Source organism: Trachemys scripta, chromosome 7 (assembly GCF_013100865.1).
Source record: "Trachemys scripta elegans isolate TJP31775 chromosome 7, CAS_Tse_1.0, whole genome shotgun sequence".
Taxonomy (NCBI): domain Eukaryota; kingdom Metazoa; phylum Chordata; order Testudines; family Emydidae; genus Trachemys; species Trachemys scripta.
The window spans coordinates 122,386,417-122,406,528 of NC_048304.1; the positions used below are offsets into that span (position 1 = coordinate 122,386,417).

General features: G+C 49.4%; 1 protein-coding gene across 1 annotated transcript; it reads right to left on the reverse strand.

The window, feature by feature from the left end:
* Positions 1-6,840: 6,840 nt before the first annotated feature.
* Positions 6,841-19,042, reverse strand: INA (internexin neuronal intermediate filament protein alpha). The gene is made up of 3 exons (XM_034777301.1): positions 18,041-19,042; positions 11,807-11,931; positions 6,841-8,720 (listed from the first exon to the last, which is right to left on the reverse strand). The coding sequence occupies exons 1-3, from the start codon at positions 19,040-19,042 to the stop codon at positions 8,411-8,413; spliced, it is 1,437 nt and encodes a 478-aa protein (XP_034633192.1). The 3' UTR covers positions 6,841-8,410.
* Between the last annotated feature and the right edge of the window lie 1,070 nt (positions 19,043-20,112).

Sequence of the window (20,112 nt, forward strand, 5' to 3'; positions counted from 1 at the left end):
ACTTAGATGAAAACAAGTTCTTTGGAAGCGCATAACACAAGAACTAAGGGTCACCAAATGAAATTAATAGGCAGCAGGTTTAAAACAAACAAAAGGGAGTATTTTTTCACACACCACACAGTCAACCTGTGGAACTCCTTGCCAGAGGATGTTGTGAAGGCCAAGACAATAACAGGGTTCAAAAAAGAACTAGATAAATTCATGGAGGATAGGTCCATCAATGGCTATTAGCCAGGATGGGCAGGGATGGTGTCTCTAGCTTCTGTTTGCCAGAAGCTGGGAATGGGCGACGGGATGGATCACTTGATGATTACCTGTTCTGTTCATTCCCTCTGCAGCACCTGGCATTGGCCACTGTCTGAGGACAGGATACTGGGCTAAATGGACCTTTGGTATGACCCAATGTGGCCGTTCTTATGTTCTTAAAGCCAGACATGTAACCAGAGGCAAAGCCAATATAAGAATTCAGGAACCAGCCCTGTGTTCAGTCCACTAAACAAGGTTGTCTCTTCCGGTGGTCTGATGGCTTCTCCAGAGACAAGCTACTAACGGGTGCTTATCAACCTCTTTCCCTCTGCTTCAAAGCTAAGCTGACAGGGCATTTGTACAGCACCCAGCACCATGGGACTCTCTCTCCAAGTGCTACTATATTACAAATAGTAAGAGGGCTGCAGCAGTGTCTGCAGAGCAGCTCCTTAGTCACTCCACAGTCTGGAAGAAGGATTCCCTTTCCCAGACACATGTCCTGAACTACCATACTTGGGTACGTGTGAGTGGCTTTGCCCCCCCTAGTAGTATTTTAACAGATCCTAACTTGCCACCCTGGCAAGTCATCCTTTATCAGGATACCCTGATAAATACCAAGGCCCAGGGCCGGTTTCTTTTTTTGGTATAATCTTTGTGTTTTGAGAATCCTCTCAAATGCAATAAATTTGCACCTGGTATTTCACAGTTCTGCAGGGTACTCCCTAAACTGCCTTTTTGCTTAGTGCATCTCCCAGCATCCCACAATCTCTCCCTTTGACTTGGCTACAGGCCTGGTCCCAGCAGAGCTGGCTCTAGGTTTTTTGTTGCCCCAAGCGAAAAACAAAACAAACCTCCGAGAGCACAACTGCCGAAGGAAAAAAAAAAAAAAACCCTAAACCACCCGGAATGCTGCCCCTGGAATTGTGCCGCCCCAAGCACGTACTTGGTTTGCTGGTGCCTAGAGCTGGTCCTGGGTCCCGGCCAGTTTACAGACTGAGTGACCGCATTCTGCCACCTCAAACCCCCTCTGCAGTTTCAGCAGCGTACTGTATGCTGCACCTTTCAGCCCTCAACAATTGTGTGGGGTTGCTAGGCACCTTGAAAGTAGTTGGCATGTTCCACCTCCGTGGCAGCTGCATTTCCTTGGTGGGTCTTGTGACTTCTGTGTGCTTGTTGTTCAGTGCTCTGGGGGGAGAGCAGCTAGATAAATAATGTGCTAATAACTGGGCTGCCACTCATGACTTCTTCCCTCATAGTAAGACAAATGTGATGCTCTAGCATGAGCACTTACGGCCCAGGTCTGAAACCCCTACTCATGCATGCAATTTCATGGCCTCCAGGGGGTCTGTTGCAGGACGGAGCTCTTCATAATGGTGGCTCGTTAGCATAAACCTTGCTTATAATAAGCACCTGATCTGGGCACCCATCCATGAAAAATGTGGACGCTGCCTCTGAGGCTGTCTGCTCAGGTCGCTAGCATCATGAAGAACCTTTTATCTTAATGCCGTCACAGCTGGGTCTGAACCAAGAGCTGGATGGGACCAGTCAGAGAGTGCTTGTTGGTTTAAATTTTAGTTGCTGGAGGATGTTTTGTGCTAAATGGGACTACTGATTCCCTTCTGTAGACTGGCAGGGCTCTTCCAGGTTCTGGGGATGGAGACCTTTGTATTGTTGCCAAAGGAATAAGGGGGTTTCTTTTTAAACTTTCACCCACTGACCACATTCTCTTTCAGCTGAACTGAGCAAGCCACTGTGGGAAGGGATTCCAGGGACAGCACAGGGGCCACAGGCGGAACCCAGCTGTCCTGCTGCTGCCTGGGCCCACGTACGGTGATGGCTTTATACGTTTCTCTCTCTTTTTAGCGCCCAACACATTCTGTACGTTCCTTAGTCTGAAGCTTTAGAAACAAAGTTTTCATCAAGTATAGCTAAAACTTGAAACCAAGTCTCCTGCAGAACCCCTAATTTTCTGTGTCTGTTCTGAACAATAAATGCTCCTTGTCGGGGATGAAATCGTGTTGTCCCACAAACTTATACAGGATCGTTTTAGGGGTCAAGGCAGTGTTTGTGTGTGTGTGTGAGTGTAAGTGTAATATATTATATGCATATAATACAGTGTTAATGAATACATGTATTACTAATAAATGTGGTGTTTTGTCTTATTCCCCCTGAAAAGATCCTGTGCAGTACTTTAAGTACAACAATCGGAACCTCGCTGCTGCCCCCCAGCTGATTTTAATTCGCATACGTTCTCAGCCAGCTTCATCCCATCTCCCATGGCGTTACACTAGGGATGAGTATTGCCCTAGATGTTTAGGGCCTCAGGGGTGCCTGTTTTCTAAGGTTATCAAGCCAGGGAAACAGGTTCTTGAGGTCTCTCTGCTGAGAGGACCAGTTAAGAGCCCAGCCTAGCTCCCAGAAAAGTAAATGAGCAGAATCACGTTATGCTGGCTCCATCTGTTTACGTCTGTCGTCTAGGACCTGGGCTGAGATCACCAGCTAATGTTGCTGTTGAGCGGCCTTCAGATGTTGGCAGTGTTTGATCGCTGCTGACCTGGGCTGGATTAGAGAAGGGCGAGTTCTATGCACTACAGTGGGGACCGGGGATGTTTCTGTTTTATATATATATATATATATATATTTTTTTTTTTTCCCCTTTGTGCTTTGGCAGCTGTGGTGACAGCAGAAGCACCGGCGCTGGAAACCGGAATCCTGTGTCCTGGAGCAGAGCCGGCAGCAGCTGCCGGCAGTAACATGAGCTTTCCCACACTTGACACCTTCACTGCCCTCATCCTCGAACTCTCCTATGGGGAAGGAAAATGTAACCGCCAAGCATGTGAGTGAACCCAGGACTGGAAACAGCACCTCTGCTTGGCATTCGCAGGCTGAGTTACATGGGTGGGAGCGACATTTTAATGTAGACACTTGCAGAGTTAGGTCGACGTAAGCTGTGCACAGGGAGGATCATAGCACTGCCGTCTTACAGAGGTGGGGAGGAGGAAGACATTAGTGATTTTGATGCACTCAGATACTACGATAATGGGAGGCCATATGAGTACCGAGGATGGAAAGATTTGCTCTATTTATATTATTTCTCGGTATAGGAAATGCCTCTGGACTACACTACCCAGAATCCTGTACAGGAAGTTGGGTGTGTCTGTGTCTGGAGAGGGACAATAAAGCCTGCTGCATCGCCAGTAGCAAAACTCAGCCTTCATATTTTCTTAATTAAAAAAGTAAAAAGGCCTCCATGTGTGCAGAATAGCACACCACCTTATGGAGTCCTGCTCTTCTCGGCACGGCTGGTAACTGCACAGATCTCCAATGGAACCACGTAGTTCTTGCTTCCAGTGTCGCTGCCACCACTACCACATGGGGAACAAATATTTAATAATGGGCTCTTCAGTCTAGCAGAGAAAGGTCTAACATAATCCAACGGCTGGAAATTCAGACTGGAAAAAAGGTGTCCATTTTTAACGGCGAGGGTAATTAACCATTGGAACAATTCACCCAGGGTCGTGGTGGATTCTCCATTGCTGGCAATTTTTAAATCAAGATGGAACATTTTTCTAGGAAAGATGCTCTAGACTAGGGGCAGGCAAACTTTTTGGCCTGAGGGCCACATTGGGTTTCGTAAATTGTATGGAGAGCTGGTTAGGAGACGGGGTCATGGCCTGGCCCACACCTCCTATCTGCCCCCCCACCCCGGGACTACTGCCCCATCCAACCACCCCTTCTCCCTGTCCCCTGACTGCCCCTGGAACCCCTGCCCCTGCCTGCCCTCTGCCGCCCCATCCAACCTCCCCTCCTTCCTGACTGCCCCCTGGGACACTTGCCCCCATTCAACCCCCTTTCCCCCCCCAACTGCCCTGACCCCTATCCACACCCTTGCCCCCTGACCACCACCCTGAACTCCCCTGCCCTCTAGCCAACACCCACTGCTCCCTACCCCCTTACCGCGCTGCCTGGAGCACCGATGGCTGGTGGTGCTACGGCCACGCTGCCTGACAGAGCTGGGCCACGCCACCGCCACACAGCCCAGAGACCGGGTCAGGCCGGGCTCTGCAGCTGCGCTGCCCCAGAAGCTCACAGCCCCGCTGCCCGGAGCATTGCACTGGCAGCAGAGCGAGCGAGCTGAAGCTGTGGGGGAAGGGGGCACAGTGGGGAAGGCCGGGGGCGAGCCTCCCTGGCCAGGAGCTCAGGGGCCGGGCAGGATCCAGCCCGCGGGCCATAGTTTGCCCACCCCTGCTCTAGACATTATTTTGGGGAAGTTTATGGCCTGTGCTGTACAGGAGCTCAGACTAGATGATCTCGGTGGTCCCTTCTGGCCTTGGAATCTAGGAATCAATGAACCAAAAATGAGCCTCTTCCATTCCCTGGGTGCTGTGAAATCAACGGAACTCTGCCACCATTAACTTCAGTCACCCCCGCTGATCCGTGTGTAAATGTAGCAAGTGGAGTCACACCGCCACGCAATGAGCCAGCCCAGATATATGCTCTGCTCCGGCCAGTATCGCCTTCCAAAGAGAAAGCGACTTGCAAAGAAAGAACCACCCAGCCATGCCGTGCGAGCTGGTGGCCTCAGGGTGAGGCTAACCATGGTGACAAACGCAGATGCCTCTCAGGAAATGGGCAGCTTTTTGCTGCTTCTCTTTCTAACCATACAGCCTGTGCACGGCAACTGCCTTTTCTTCCAGAGGGGCGAGTTGCTGCAGAAGTATAAATCTTTAAACATCTGCAGCGTGACTCACTCCTTCCCTACTGCAGTCTTGGCCATGAACCTAATCAAAACATGGGACCACAAAGGAGGATTTATTCCCCAGCTCCAGCCTGCACCCCTGGCCAAGTAGCCTTCTGAAGTCGAGTGGCCGGTACACAAAAGCAGCCAGGCTGCGGAAGATGAGTGCAAAGAGAGGCTGGGGCAGCCGGCGCCACCAGGAATGTGATGCAAATTGAAGGATGAGTAGGTCTGTCAATTTGTAATCGTTAGCTTCAGCTGCTGGGGAGTGTAAAGTAATGAACACTTGCTTGGTGGTGGTAGGTGAAGAGCCTCCAGCGCTGCTTCGGATCAGTTCTAAATCTAAGGAACGTGAAGCCAGACAATGCTGGTGACAGCTTGTGATGCATCAGCCAGATTTCTTGGGGGTGAGATGTCTCACCGTGGCGTCTTTACACACCTTGGGGTTTTCTAGGCTATTCACTCTGATCGTATCCAACCAGATCAAAAGGGCAAGCGGAAGCTACACACAGTCATCTGTGCAACAGGTTCTGCAGGAGCAATTAACATGGGCCAGGGGGACTAAGAATGACCCTTAATGTTTGAACTCATTCCAGCCTTGCCAAAATCCAAGTATGGTGACTCATGTCTAAGCAGTTAGGATGTAGAAGCGCCCACTGACTTTAGGACTGTCTCCACTGGTAGATATCTGCCACCCTACAGGAAATTGTTTAAAAAACATAGGCGTGGCCCTAATTCAGCTTGAAGGCCAGGTGCCTTCCAGCTGCTGCCTCTGTCCAGCCTGGGGGCTTCCAGTCACCTCTCCCGTGCTGGAGAGGCCATGGAGGGATGCAGCCATCAGGACAAACACAGCAGCTGCAGAAAAACTGGCAGTGCTGTGACCACGCCCACCTACTGCACTGGGATGATCTCTCACTGGTGCGGTTCATGCTGAACCATTATTACACAACCAAGGAGCCAGCAGCACACACCCGTCCTTCCTTTTCCTGAGGAGATGCAGCAGCCACTTGGGGAAGTGAAATCCAGCTTCTGGGTGGAAATCCAGAGTGTCACCGTTGAAGTCCTTCTGAGTTTACACTAGCATCACTGAGGTTGGAATTTGGGTCTTAGGCTATCGTCAGCTGTGTGCGGTGTCTACTAGGTCAGTCTGCAGGATCTGACAGTGGAATCCCTGGAATTGCTCTCCTGGGACGGACAGCAGAATTGGGTCAGTGGTATTGAAGTGAACAATGAATGTGGTCCAGGTTGTTAATGACCAAAAAGTCATTACCATCTGCCAGCTGTTGAGTGGCCTGTATGACATAAATTGCTGGTCTTGGTCCAGTGTCTAGCACACGTGTCTGTACCGTAAAAATCTCCATCACAATGGACAGTCTCAAAGTAATGGTCCATGTACACTGAGCTCTTCTCTTGCTCTGTAGATGGCCCCTTTAAGCAAGGGAGGAGGTACGCTGGATGGGAAACAGTGTAAGGTATGTTTGTTTGCTTATACTAAAGCCGCTGTGTGGATAAAAACACCAGGCTTCAGTGTTCCAGGCTATCGTTGGCTGGGCTAAACTAGCTATAAAAATAGCAATAGACAAATTATTAGTTAATGTGCCAGAACCTTAGCTAGTGCAAATTGTTACAGCTCCATGGACATCTACTGAGCTATGACGACTCATGCCAGCTGAGGACCCTGGCCCTCTAGTTTCCATTCTAGTGCACCCCTAAGAACAGATTTATGCATTATACCAAATCATGCTCTCCTACGCTTTGAAGACAGGGCTGCACTGGTGTGACAAAAGAAACTGACCCAGGAACAGAGAAGATGGTGAGTTTTCAGATCAAGACAGCCTGAAAGAGGACACAGAGAATGGTGGGATTCATGTCACCGTTTTTTTTATTATCTTGTGCCTTACAGTAGAAGAGGAAAAGTGTGAGCAAATAATGTTCTATTTCCAGTAGCTTATCCTGGCAACACTGACACCAAGGTTTTGTGTTATCATAACCTCATAATGGCACAGTGCTTTGGCAAACACACAACAAACACACAGTCTTCAGCTTTTGCAAAAGCGATCGCTGGCGATTTTAAGGCATTGGAAAAACCTACAGAAGTAAATCCTATATCGAACTTGGCACACATTGGAGACACATACACTAACAAAGTTTGGCAGATTGAAATGGAAGGTGAAATGCTACCCTACCAGAATCCCTTCCTTTGGAAAAACAGTGGGTGTGAATCCATCCTTCCAGTGACTAGAATCTCTCTGTTATGGTCACCTGTGAGTCCATGACTGTTCATCTGCAAAGGGGTGGTGGAAGTTAGAATTATTTTAATCATATTACCTCACAGCACCAGTTGGTGTCTAGTTATCAAGCAGAAGTGGAGTTTTTGTGCAGCTGTGTTGCTTCTGAGTCTGAATACCGAGGACAAAAAAATATGCATCTTCCAACATGTTCTCAGAAATGCCCTGGAAGAGCCACTGAGATCCACTTGTGATTTTATAGTGCAGGAGTGTGTACCCATTTTAAATACACGAAGGAAACTCTCCTAACTTGTGTGCTATTGATAAACCTCTTCTTATGAGAGTATGGACAGACTAATGCCGCCAAACTATAGAAACAGTCAGTTGGCAGAAATGTATACACCTTATAGTTTAATGCTAGTGCAAAAGTCAGGCTGGGCATACCTCAGAATGTTCTGTGCTTCTAGACTTAAAGTGATAGACTACAGCTCAAGAATTTGGGGTTGTTGGGGGTTTGGTTTTTGTTGGTTTGTTTTGCATTCTGATGATTTTTAGAATAGATCAAGGCCCCAAATCAAGAAACTAATTATAGTTTAAAAAAAATTCAAACCATGTGACTAGTTGGTACTGTCAAGTCTAATCAATATATTTTTCTTAACCCGTTGGCTACCAGATGGAATGAGGTGATATGGACGCAACGAGTCACTATGCAATCACAGAAATGACCAACATGCATCTAGCTAACTGCAGAGCAGGGTGCTACAAAGACCGTCTATCCGAACCTGGAATTGCTTTAACGGGGAAGAATAGACCAAATTCAGCCTTCTCCTAGTATAGTGTGTAACTGGAAATAGCCTTAACATGTGTGAGACGTACATCAGGAGCAGCCATGAATGCGGGTAGATTGTGTTGGCTTTGGAGTGAGGAGTTCCTTACTGTGTGATCTGGTTTAACTAATCGTGATCACCACAGAAGATGTAGCTACTCAGTTGCCATCCTCTCCAATTTCAGCCTAAGCTTTGAGATCCCTCTGTCATTTAATTGCTCCTGGCTAGAGTGTGGGATGTACTATTTCTAATGATGCTGAAGCGCTGGGACATTTCTACTGGGTGACAAGCGCATTAATTCAGGTGTAGACAATTGAAAGGTCTAGTGTAGATTGTTCCCCCTTAAACGCTAATACTATTAATTTCAAAGGTTAAATCTTTTGGTTTGTAATGTTTCCTTCCTCTGGGTTTGATTGCTCGGTTTTCTTAGTTACGGTCTCCTCAATCATTTCAGCAAAGGTCTCCCTCATCTGACTAGATGATACTTTAGAGGACACTTTAGAAGCCTCCTCTTTCTCTTCTTTCTTAAAAGACCGAGTAGGAGAGATTTTTGAGGCAGTGGCCACAGGTAAACTGAAGACTCTGGGCTGGAAAGAATAACTGGGGTTAGAATGTGGATTCAGAGCCGAAATGCTGATGCTTCCAGGGGTAAAACGTGTCTCTTCACCTTCCAGCAGCTTCCTGAAAACACATCACAGAAGGAGAGGTTAGTTGGAGAAGATTACCCCCTCTATGGCTCAGGTTAAAGATGAACAAACCAGTTTGGATATAAACTGAGATGAGCTCCAGCTGCAAAGTTTGGACCCAGTTTTGAAACATTCCATACATTTGGATATGCTTGGATCTGTTTTATTTTTATGGGCTCGTTATAAAGATGGAGGGTGGGGGGGGAGTGGCACGGATATTTGCAAAATGTAATCTAGGATCCAGTTTCAGATTTTAAACACCTGCAAAGTCTGAGTGTGTCTGACCCAGAATTCTGATTCAGGCAATATCTGGATGAAAATAAGCCCTCCACATCTACACCTGAAACTCAACCCAAACCTTTTTAAGGTTTAAAACAGCTCAGTTAATTTTTTCCCCCCTTTGTTATTTTTTCTGTGTTTTTGCGGGCTCTAACCTGGACCAGAACAAGACAGGAAAGATCAGAAAGCAGGTTCTCATGTGACCGATATATAAAATATGCCTCCATTGGTGATTTCTGGGCACAGTTCCACTATGGTAAATATAATGCCTATTAAAAAAAAAAAAACAGTCAAATGAAAACCTTAGTCCACAAATGAAATTTACCCACCACTCTCACCAGCTCAAGATAGGCCAGAGGACGCATGCTGCAAAGGCTGTCTAGAAGGACAACAAGTGGCTTTGCAGGGGAAGCAAGTTTCCAGAGCCAAAGGCTCCCTGCTGAGAAACACCCCCTTCCAGTACCTCCATGTTCAAATGTGGGGGTGAGTGTTAGTGTTCTGACTGGTCTTGACTTGCAGGGTCTTTCATAGTGAGTCAGGACCCACAGCGGAGGGCTTTAGCCATTAGAAGCAACACCTTGAATCCCACCCAGTTTTGCTGTCTGAAGAGGTTTCATTCTGATGGTTGTTGGAAAAACATACACATTTCCAAAGCACCTGCATTTCACGAGTGTTCAAACCGCCTGAACCTTCCCAGCTTCACCCAGTTTTAAATCAGACACAACACAACGCTTTCAGGCCCAGCCGTATGATCAACAGGCCAATCGTTCCAGCAGTGTGGCAGTCTCGAGCCAACTGCATAGGGGCAGTTGAGACTGCTTCTCCTCTCCCCCTGCCCATTTACAGGGGAATAGGGAGAACTTTGTGGAGGGGGAAAGAATTGGCATTTCAATATCAGCTGTGCTTAGTGTGGACATGGAATTGCTGCACTTGAATGCAGGTGCTGCCCTAGCTCACACAGGAGTGTGAATTTGGCCATGGCGCCAGACATGTACATCACAAAACCACTCAAAAATTGGGTATGAAGGCCAGGCTCTACTCAAGAAAGGCCCAGGATCTGGAATAGCAAGGAGTGTTAGAAGGCCAAGATTAACAGGCATTGGCACGGTTGTGGAGGGTGAGGGACTAGGCCAGGTCAGGACTGAGGCACGTCAAGAGAGCTGTGTTTGGTACCAGTACTGGACCTGAGAAGCACTTACAGGGCTGAATCGAGAGGCCAAGTGTGGATAATAAAGGTTTCTGCAGGTCAGGATTGGAGCGCTGGGACAGTGAGCAAAGCTATACACGCAGTAGTAGACCAGCATCAGCAGTGGTGTGTGCTGTAGTCTGTTTAATGTAGGTTCTTATACCAGGCCCATCACCATGGCAGCTGAGCACCTTTTCAAGTAGGCTACCAAATGGTTGTCAACCAGGCACGGCTTTCAGTCACTCCTGAGCTGGGCAGGACGCGAAGGCAGGATATAGCTGCAGTTTCAAACGAACTTGGAAATACCATTTGTTGAGGGACAGGAGCCAAAAAAATGACCTTGCTTGCCCAGGGAAGCAAACCCCATAGTGGATAGGGCTGGACCATGCAAAGAATACAGCACCAGCAGGAGCGGGGCTGAGACCCAGGGGTGGGACTTGAACAACCCCTTCGTCAATAGGCTAATGATCAAGACTACTCCTGGGCTAGAAGGTTAATGCAAGGGGCTCAATCCTTGACTTCAAAAAGAACGAGGAGTACTTGTGGCACCTTAGAGACTAACAAATTGATTTGGGCATAAGTTTTCGTGGGCTATAATCCACTTCATCAGATGCATAGAGTGGAAAATACAGTAGCAGGTGTGTATGTGTGTGTGTATATACACACACACACACACACACACACACACACACACACACAGAGTACATGAAAAGATGGGAGTTGCCTTACCAAGTGCGGGGGTCAGTGCTAACGAGAAATTCAATTAACAGTAGAATTGAATACCAAGGGACGAAAAATCACTTTTGTAGTGGTAATGAGGGTGGTCCATTTCAAACAGTAGGGGGGAAATTAGTATGGAGAAATTAGTTTTTGTAATGACCCATTATCCCAAGGGGAGAGAAATGGGGGGACAGCCTCCCAGAAGAGGTTGGAAGGTGTGTGTGTGGGGGGGGTATTCCTATGTCACATGCAAGATTTAGGTCAATCGATCTCTGAGCACATCTCCAAGTATGGGAAAAGACTAAACACAGACAAGAGACTAGTCTGAGGGGCTAAGGGCATTGGCAGAGCTGAAGGGGTATATGCATGGAGTAACTGATGTTTGGAAAGGATATTGGGTGGGGGTCACAGAGGTCAGATGGGGTCACCCTCCATATCAGAAGGAGGGACCCCCGACAGCAAGGACACAGAGCGAGCTGCTGGAAACAGCAAGCTCTGGTGTTACTGCTGTTCAGATCTGGAATCTTTTTCAGTCAAAATAATGTAGCTGGGAAACACAGGCTTGCGTTGCTCTAATGTGAAGAAAAACACCGGATGTGGGGGTGGGGGACTAGCAGAGCAGGAGGAGACGTTGGGCCTGGATTGAGGGGCATTGGCACAGCTATGGCGGGGAGCCCAGACTGGCCTATCAGGGAGTAACGCAGGTCAGGACTGAGGTACGTTAGCATCTACTTGCTGTACCCAGTGTGTGATGAGTACCCCCCCATCCACTGCATGTCTCCTCCATTTACCCTCAGCAATTAAAACAAAACCACGTGCTTTATTCGATTTATGGTTTTGTGCCAGACAAGGTGGCACAGACGAGGACAGGTCAAATAAATGTTGTGAGTTGTTACCTGTATGCAGCGATCTCTATATCCAGAGCCATTTTAACATTGAGCAAGTCTTGATACTCCCTCAGATGATGAGCCATTTCGCTCTTGGTGTTCCTCAAGTCGTTCTCCAGCTGACTGATGCTGTCCTGCAATCAAGCAAGCCCAGGGAGATAAGGAGCCATGTTTCAAAAGCAAAGTCTTTAGCTGAACACTTTATGTTCATTTCATTAGCGAGACAGGGAAAAATACAACTGCCAACTCATCCATCCCAGCAGATTCCTGGACAGGAGCGCAGCATGGGGAAATTCCAATGAAGAGAACTGCGGCCCGAAAACAAGGCGACGGCAGCTGTTCGAGCTGCCTCTTTCGTTTTTTCCAATTGCTTTATTTACTTTTGTGGATGGTTGTTATAGGGACAAATGTGTCCAATTAGCCACATCAGAGGAGCCCAGAGTTGAGAGAAATAACTCACTGAGTGATGGGAGATGGGTGCTCTGCACCTCCTAGGATTTGGCCCTTAGCGACTGATTAAACAAAGCAAGGGGCTGTGGAATGGGGTTGGGCTTGATTGTTGCGACGCAAGGCAAGGGTTATGTATGGTGGGAGCCCAACCCCTAAAGCAGGGGTGGGCAAACTTTTTGGCCTGAGAGCTACATTGGGGAATAGAAATTGTATGGAGGGCCATGAACGCTCACAAAATTGGGGTTGGGGTGCAGGAGGGGATGTGGGCTCTGGGGTGGGGATGAGGAGTTTGGGGTATAGGAGGGCACTCTGGACTGGGACCGAGGGCGGGAGGGGGATCAGGGCTGGGGTGTGGGAAAGGGTTCAGGCGTCAGCTGGGGGTGAGGGCTCTGGGGTGGGGCGGAGAGGTTTGGGGTGCAGGAGGGTGCTCTGGGCTGGGATCAAGGGGTTTGGAGAGTGGGAGAGGGGGACCAGGGCTGAGGCAAGGGGTTGGGCATGGAGAGAGGCTCAGGGGTGTGGCCCCCAACCCAGCCCCCCCCCACAGAGCAGGATGGAGCCGCATGGTGCAGCCCCCAACCCTGCACCTTGGCTGGAGAGTGGCCACACCATGCGGCTCGGTCACCAACCCAGCGCCCCGGACGGAGCGGGGCCAAGCCACTTGGTGCGGCTCAGGGACCGGCGTAAAATAGCTCATGGGCCGGAACCGGCCCACAAGCCGTAGTTTGCCCACCCCTGCCCTAAAGGAAAGTTAAGGATTGTGCTAGAGCTGCCCTCCCTCTCTTGTGGCTAAGGGTTTATCTGAGCTTTTAGGCATGACTATGAGGAGAGACCACTTTTTTTGCACAGAGAAATGTTAACCACTGAAGCAAATTTGTTCCACAGTGTAGCAGGAACCGAAGTGTCTTACAGCAGCAGCAAAATGGTGGCATGGTAGATTCCCCAAACTAGCTAGCAGTGTTCCATAGGCAGGACTCCCAACGCCTTGAGAGGGAGGGACCCACATGGATCACCAGCTGAGGTTAGCCGATGAGCAGCATCTCCAGGTTCCAAAGGAGTTTAGTCCAGCTCTCTTCTGGACTGAAGAACGGGGGCTGGGACATGAGGCCAGCGATGAGAAGCACAGGAAGGCTCCTCGGAGCTTAGTCGAAGACACAGCAGTTCCCCAAGGAGTAGGAAGAGAAGATGGTGGTAATGGAAGAGACACAGACCTGCTCCACCTCTCCTTAATACCATCTACGCCTTCCATGACCTCAGCTTTATTTTTTTCCCTACTTCACAAATTAATGGTGAAAATGTAAAGGAAAAGTGGAAAGTGCATGCTAGGTAATAAGCCATCAAGTCACAAAGCATATTTGTCTTTTAAAATATTGTAAATATTTTTAAAGTAACTTGAGGAAATTTGTCACAAATCTTAACCTTCTCTTCTGCTCCCACTGAGGTCAATGGCAAACACTCCTTGACTTCAGCAGGAGCAGCACATAGGTCATTTAAGGCATGCAGCAAATTTTCCTAATAAATGAAGTTGCCAGCTGTGCAATGGGTCAGAGTGACAGGGTTTTTTTTGCTGTCATAAAATCAAGGGATTTTCCCGTGGTTGCTTTTCCCATAAATACAGCTGGGGTTTGCAAAGAGGACAATGATCTCATTGGTCAGTTACAAAACAAGGCGGAACAGGCAGCAGGGAAAATATAGGTTGAATATTGGGGAAAATTATGTAACAATGGAGTAAACCGCTTAGAGAGACTGTGGAATTGCCATTGTCTGAGAGAGGCTAGGCAATCAAGCAGAGATTGTTTCAGGATCATAAAAGCAAAGCTGATACCATGAAGACACTGCAATAGATGGCCCACAAGAGGTTCCTCCCAACCCAAATAATTATCTGGAAATGTCTTTGTTGCGTCAGATGTTCCCATAGGCACCATCTGATTCAGGCTTTTTTAGTTTTTTGGATGTATATGTCGTTAGAATGCACATGAAAGTTGTATAACTTAGACCTGTGTGGGAAGCCGGCTGTTCTACATTGGCCAACTAAGAAAATTTTCTCCCCCTGTGTTTCTTCCCAAGTCAGCCCTTAATGACTAGGTGCAGCTCTGTGTCTACAGTGGAAGAGACTCATTGGTATTTCATTCCGCCACTCCCTCCTCCCTGTCCTATTTTGTGTCTTGCATAACCTACTAAATACATAATGCAAAGATGGCCGCCAGCAGCAAAATGCACGGAGCTAAACAAGTAGTGGACATGCCAAATCCTGGTTTCGGCTCTACCCATGTCAACCTTGGGTAAATCCATTGATTTCAGTGGAGTTACTCTAGAGATGCAATGTCTGTTTACACGGCCTCCATCAATCTAGTCCCTGAGCGGTCATACATCCCCCTCTGCCTCGAATTCAGAGGCAATGCCTTGCTTTGCTCCTGTGACCCCCTTTGACCCCTTAACAACCATCGCTGATGGATTTTGATTAAATCACAAGGACAGTGACCCTGGGGCAGGAACTCAAGGATGCGGAATGGGAGTTACAAATGAAGAAAGAATGGGGAGATCATCAGGGCACACACTGAGATGCAGAGGGCATTCTGGGAGAAAATGAGTGTCCTGTGTAATGTAAACTCCCATTATAATATCCCTGATTTATAACATCTTTTTGTTCAGCGTTTGTACAGCACCTACGACAGCAGGGACTTGGTCTGTGAGAGGGGCTCCCAGATGGAGTCACCACACAAGTCATTATAAATAATATCCTCATTGGTACAGCAATGCTGTGCTATTGACCAACTACATTAACAGTGGTTTTGTTGGATAATAACTCCACTCTCAGATAAAACACTGCTCAGTTCCTTTCCTCTAATTCTGTCACCTCGTTTGAGCACCCGGGGGTACAAAACCACTTCTTTGTAGAACTTGGCTATATTCCTCTCCCTTATTGCTCTGGGACTGTGTTGGGTAAGATGAGTAATAAATATCAGGCATATTGACTGACAAGTACTTCAGATACAGAGCTCTGCCTCTCTGCCCTACCTACACGCCCCTGTTTGGCACTCATGTTTTCCTGCTAACATATGTTGTTTCTAAACCCACGTATAAATCCCAGCCTCTTCATCATTCCATTCTCTGTGATCCTGTGTTAGCAGGGAGCAGCTTGTGTCAAGTGTGAGTTGTGCAGTTGCCATTCAGACACTAGCACGGGGGGCATCAATCGTGTGGTGCTGCAAGGAAATGTATTTCCTGGCCTATTTGTGCCAGATTTGGATTCAGCACCGCACAGCTGAGATGAGGCTGCTTTTCATGCCACTTGCTCGGACAATGTAAAAAGGTTTTGTTGCATTACCTAAGGGCCTGAGCCACAGGGCACACCTGTGATACCCACTGAAAATCCATGTGAGTGCTGGGTGCTCAGCACGTCTTGGGGTCAAACGGCAATTAATGACTATATCTTCCACTTAAGTGGATCAGTTACATTTTGCTTAACTGGGCCCCTTATTCAGGACTCTTTAATTTTAGCCCCCATGGCTGTAAGAAGAGGAAATGCTTAAAAATTAAATTTCACCCAAACAGATAAAGGTGGAGCACTGCATGCTGGGATTTGTAGGCTTCATGGACCACACCTATATGAGGGCACCAATGGACCTTATTGTAGAACTGTGGGCTACATTTGGCCCAAGACCCATGCCTGCTAGTAGAAGCTATTTCAGAGCAAAAAGCAGTAAAGTCTGGAGACTTATATGGAAGGCTGCAACAAGAAATATCACTATAGAACCTGTGAGGCTGACAACATTATGAGCATCTATCAATGTTTTCCCTTATGGAAAACTACTATAGAATTGAAGGGAAAGTGGGACTCTTTCAATAGCTTTTTAAACAGTCCTATAGAATTTCATAGAGAAAACGTATCCCTGCTACAGAAATCTATAGGATGGTTTAAAAAACACCCCAAACTATGGAAAGAATCTAATTTTCTATTAATATATACACATTTCTATAGGACACTACTGATTTAATCTCTCTTTTATAATTTCCTATAAGGGATGCAAGAGATGCCACTAATTACCACCCCCACTAAACTAAAATCCAAGGATCATACATTAAAAAGTTGATATTCCATAATTAGATCAATTTCAACTATCCCAGAGTTTAATCAGGTTCTAGTATTTCTTCCTACATATAGGTTGTTCTTGCAATCTCTGTTTACATGGCATCGAGGCTACAATATTTAAGAGGGTTACTAATATGTAATCCCTTTGAGTCCACCTGTATGCGCTATCACAGGACATCAAAATATTTCCATATTATTAAGTGAAGGAGAATAGCACCAACTATTTACTTAGAGTGCAAGCAGTTTAGAGCAAGTAGCAGGAGTTTATACAACCTTAGCACAGTATGGCCCTGAAAATACTTGGGGGCAGCATTGCAGTATAAATAGTAAATAGTATCAGTTAAATATGTGCAGTAATTCAGGAAGAAACTGTACAATTTAGCTATGGATGATCATTTAGGTTAACAAGATGTTGCAACCTCACTATTTTTTTTTATCCTCAGGAGGGCGTCCACACAGTAAAATCTGGACAAAACAAAAACTATTTTGTTGAGAGTCAGGAGAATTTAAATTAGCACATTTCCCAAACAACCCAAAAGAAACTGAGGGTCTAATGCAAAGCCCATTGAAATCAGAGGGAATCTTTCCATGGACTTCAGTGATCTTTGGAGCGGGCCCTAAGGAATATTTCTCCTAATATAGCTGTGAAGGGTTCTAAGCGCTGCACTTGACAGTACATGTAACAAATGCCCTTGAAAACAGGCAAGGCCGCTGCGAGGCAGCTCGGGTGGTTTCTAGAAATTACCCAGCACGAAAAAGAAAAGGAGTGAAATTCCAGAGTTCAGCTTCGCTGCAAAGTGACAAACTGACTTGAAAGGCTGGTTTGGGGGTTAAATTCTCTTCATTCATTAAACGTGAATTAAAAGACTTTTTACAGCGATCCGCTGAAGTCTGGCGAAGGTAAATGTCCAATTCAGGACCTTGGCTAGAGACTTTTTTTTCCAGCCCTGTCTACCTATTGCTCCAACACCCACCCACATGAAGACTGCAGTACGTGCAATGCAGACACACCGCTCTTGAGGGTGGGACGGCAGAAGACCTAAAGACTGATCCCTTCGCACAGACATCCCTGGGGCTATCGGGAAATCATGCCTCTGGCTGTGTGCACCTTTATGCATTTACACCGCTAGCTTTCCCTGCACGCCCGCTCCCCAATCTCAGTCCAACACAGTGTGTCACATCCTGGCTCTACTAAAGCCAAGGTAAAACTCCCAAACAACCCCACGTAGTTCATCCTCTGGGACCCTTTCCCCCCATGAAATCCTTTAACCCCCGCTCTCCCAGGGGCGGGGCCCTTCCCTGATTTCCAGCGGCTCATGCCCGGGTTTGCTTGACATCAAACCCCGCTGTCGCTGCCTTCCCAGTCAAACTAGAAAACTCCCCACAGACTTCCCCAGCCCCTGCTGATCCGTGATAACTGGACTTCTCCGACCATTTCAGCTCGGGTAGCGGAGTCAGTCCAATGCCGCGCAGGCTAGACATGTCTCGGACTGCCTGGAAGAGGTACGGCCAGTTGGGTCTGGCTAGTGGTGGCCATCGGTCCCTAGTCCTGCGCGGGCGAGAGATACTCAACGCCACATGGGGAACAAGGGCCCTGCATGGGGTGGAGGTGCCAGACGCTGCCCGGGGCGGAGGTGCCCGGCGCTGCACGGGGCATAGGGCTGCCCGGGCGGAGGTGCCCGGCGCTGCACGCGCTCCCTCACCTGCAACCCGCCCACCTCGGCGCCGTGCCTCTCCTCCATCTCCTGGATCTGCCGCTCCAGGGACTCGTTGGCGCCCCGCAGGCTCTCCACCTCCACGGTGCGGGCCTGCAGCTGGCGGCGGTACTCCTGGATCTCCTCGCGGCTGGCCCGGACGGCCTGGCTGCTGCGGGCCGCCTGCTCGTTGAGGTTGGCGAACTTGGAGCGGTACCACTCCTCGGCCGCCTGCAGGTTCTTGGCCGCCAGCGACTCGTACTGGCCGCGGATCTCCCGCAGCGCCGAGCTCAGGTCCGGCGTGGCCAGGTCCGGCTCCACCGCGACCTGGGCGGCCTGGAGCGCGGCCGCCAGCTCGGCCAGCTCCTCCTCGTGCACCTGGCGCAGGAAGGCGAGCTCCTCCCGCAGCGCCTCCACCTTCTTCTCCAGCCCCAGCCGGGCCCGGGCCGCCCCGTCCACCTCCTGCTGCTGCGCCCGGGCGCGCTGCTCCGCCTCGGCCCGGCCCCGCGCCTCCTCCTCGCAGCGCGCCCGCAGGCGCTGCACCTCCCCGGCCAGCTGCTCCCGCTCCCGCGCCGCCTCCGCCTGCTCCGCCCCGGCTTCCTCCAGCTGGGCCCGCAGCTGCCGCAGCTCGCCCCGGAACAGCTCGCCCAGGCGGGAGGGCTCGGCCCGGCGCTGCCGCAGCGCGCCCAGCTCGGCCTCCAGCAGTCGGTTCTGCTGCTCCAGCTGCCGCACCCGCTCCAGGTAGCCGGCGAAGCGGTCGTTCAGCCCCTGCAGCTGCTCCTGCTCGCCGCCCCGGCCCAGGCGGTACTCGCGGCCCGGGGCGGACGCCTGGCCCAGGTCCCCCCACGCCTCGGCCCGGCGAGGGGCGCCCAGCGGGAGCCCATGGCGGCGGGGCAGCGAGGGGCCGGAGAGCGAGGCGCTGCCCGGGCGGGAGGAGGCGGCGGGCAGCCGAAGGGGCTCCCCGAAGATCTGCCGGTAGGAGGAGGCCAGGTAGCGGGGCTGCGAGCTCATGCTGCAGGCTGGGGGGCGGCTGGGCGCGCCCCGGCCTTATATAGCGGGGCGGGGGGCGCCAGGCGCGGCGGGGCGGGGAGGCGGCGGTCTCCCGGGCGGCGGCGCTGCGGAGACCGAGTGGAGCTGTCCGTTTTGCCGCAGTGCTGATGTCAGCCCCGCGCCCGGATTCCCGAGTTGGGGCCGCCTGCGAGAGGCACCAACTGCTTCGCTCGCAGGAAGAGGGAGCTGGACGGACAGACAGATCCACCCTCATGAAGCGCAAGCCGCCGAGGGGAGGGGGATTCCCAGGGAAACCATGACCCCTTCCCGCCACCCTCCCGCTGCAGCGTTCACATGGGCTGGTTTTCTGCAGTCACCCGCGGCTGTGCAGTCCCCTTGTCCCACTGCCACTTTCGCGGTGGGTTTCAAGATCCGCCGAGGAAAAATGCAATGGAAAGAAACGCCCTGATCAACTTGGGCAGCGACTGGAAATGCGGGGTTTCGGGGGGAAGGGTAGGTTAGGTGGGTGCGCGAATAGATCATTAATTGAGCAGATGGAACAGGTGAGTAGCTAGACTAGATGGTTACATTGGTTTGGATTAGATCAGACTCTGAACTCTGTTCACTGTGTACTCCTGCATTAGCAAGTTATACACACATATCAAAGAAACACATTAAAAATCACCTTTGCCATCATCCATGTATGCTGATCAACAGCTGGACATTTTCCAGAGTCGTTGCACAGTGTTGCACACACATATTGGGCTAAATTCATCCCTGGTATAACCCCACTGAAGTCAATGGAGTTAAAACCCGTGATGAATTTGTCTCCAGGTTGCTTATAGGAGTTAAAGGGTGGAAAGAATCCATTAAATGTAAAAACTGTAGCTGATACCAATGGGCAAATCTGTGTTTTCTACAGAATATTCTTGTAAGGATTTTTCTGTAACAAACAGGATTGACTGAGGAGGGCGTGGCAGACGTGTTCTGACAGGTTGATCTCTCATGTAGGAATTCCTTCTTCCATTATATATAGTGCCAAAATTATATGTAGTTACTTAATAGGTAACAACAACAACAGATAGATGTAT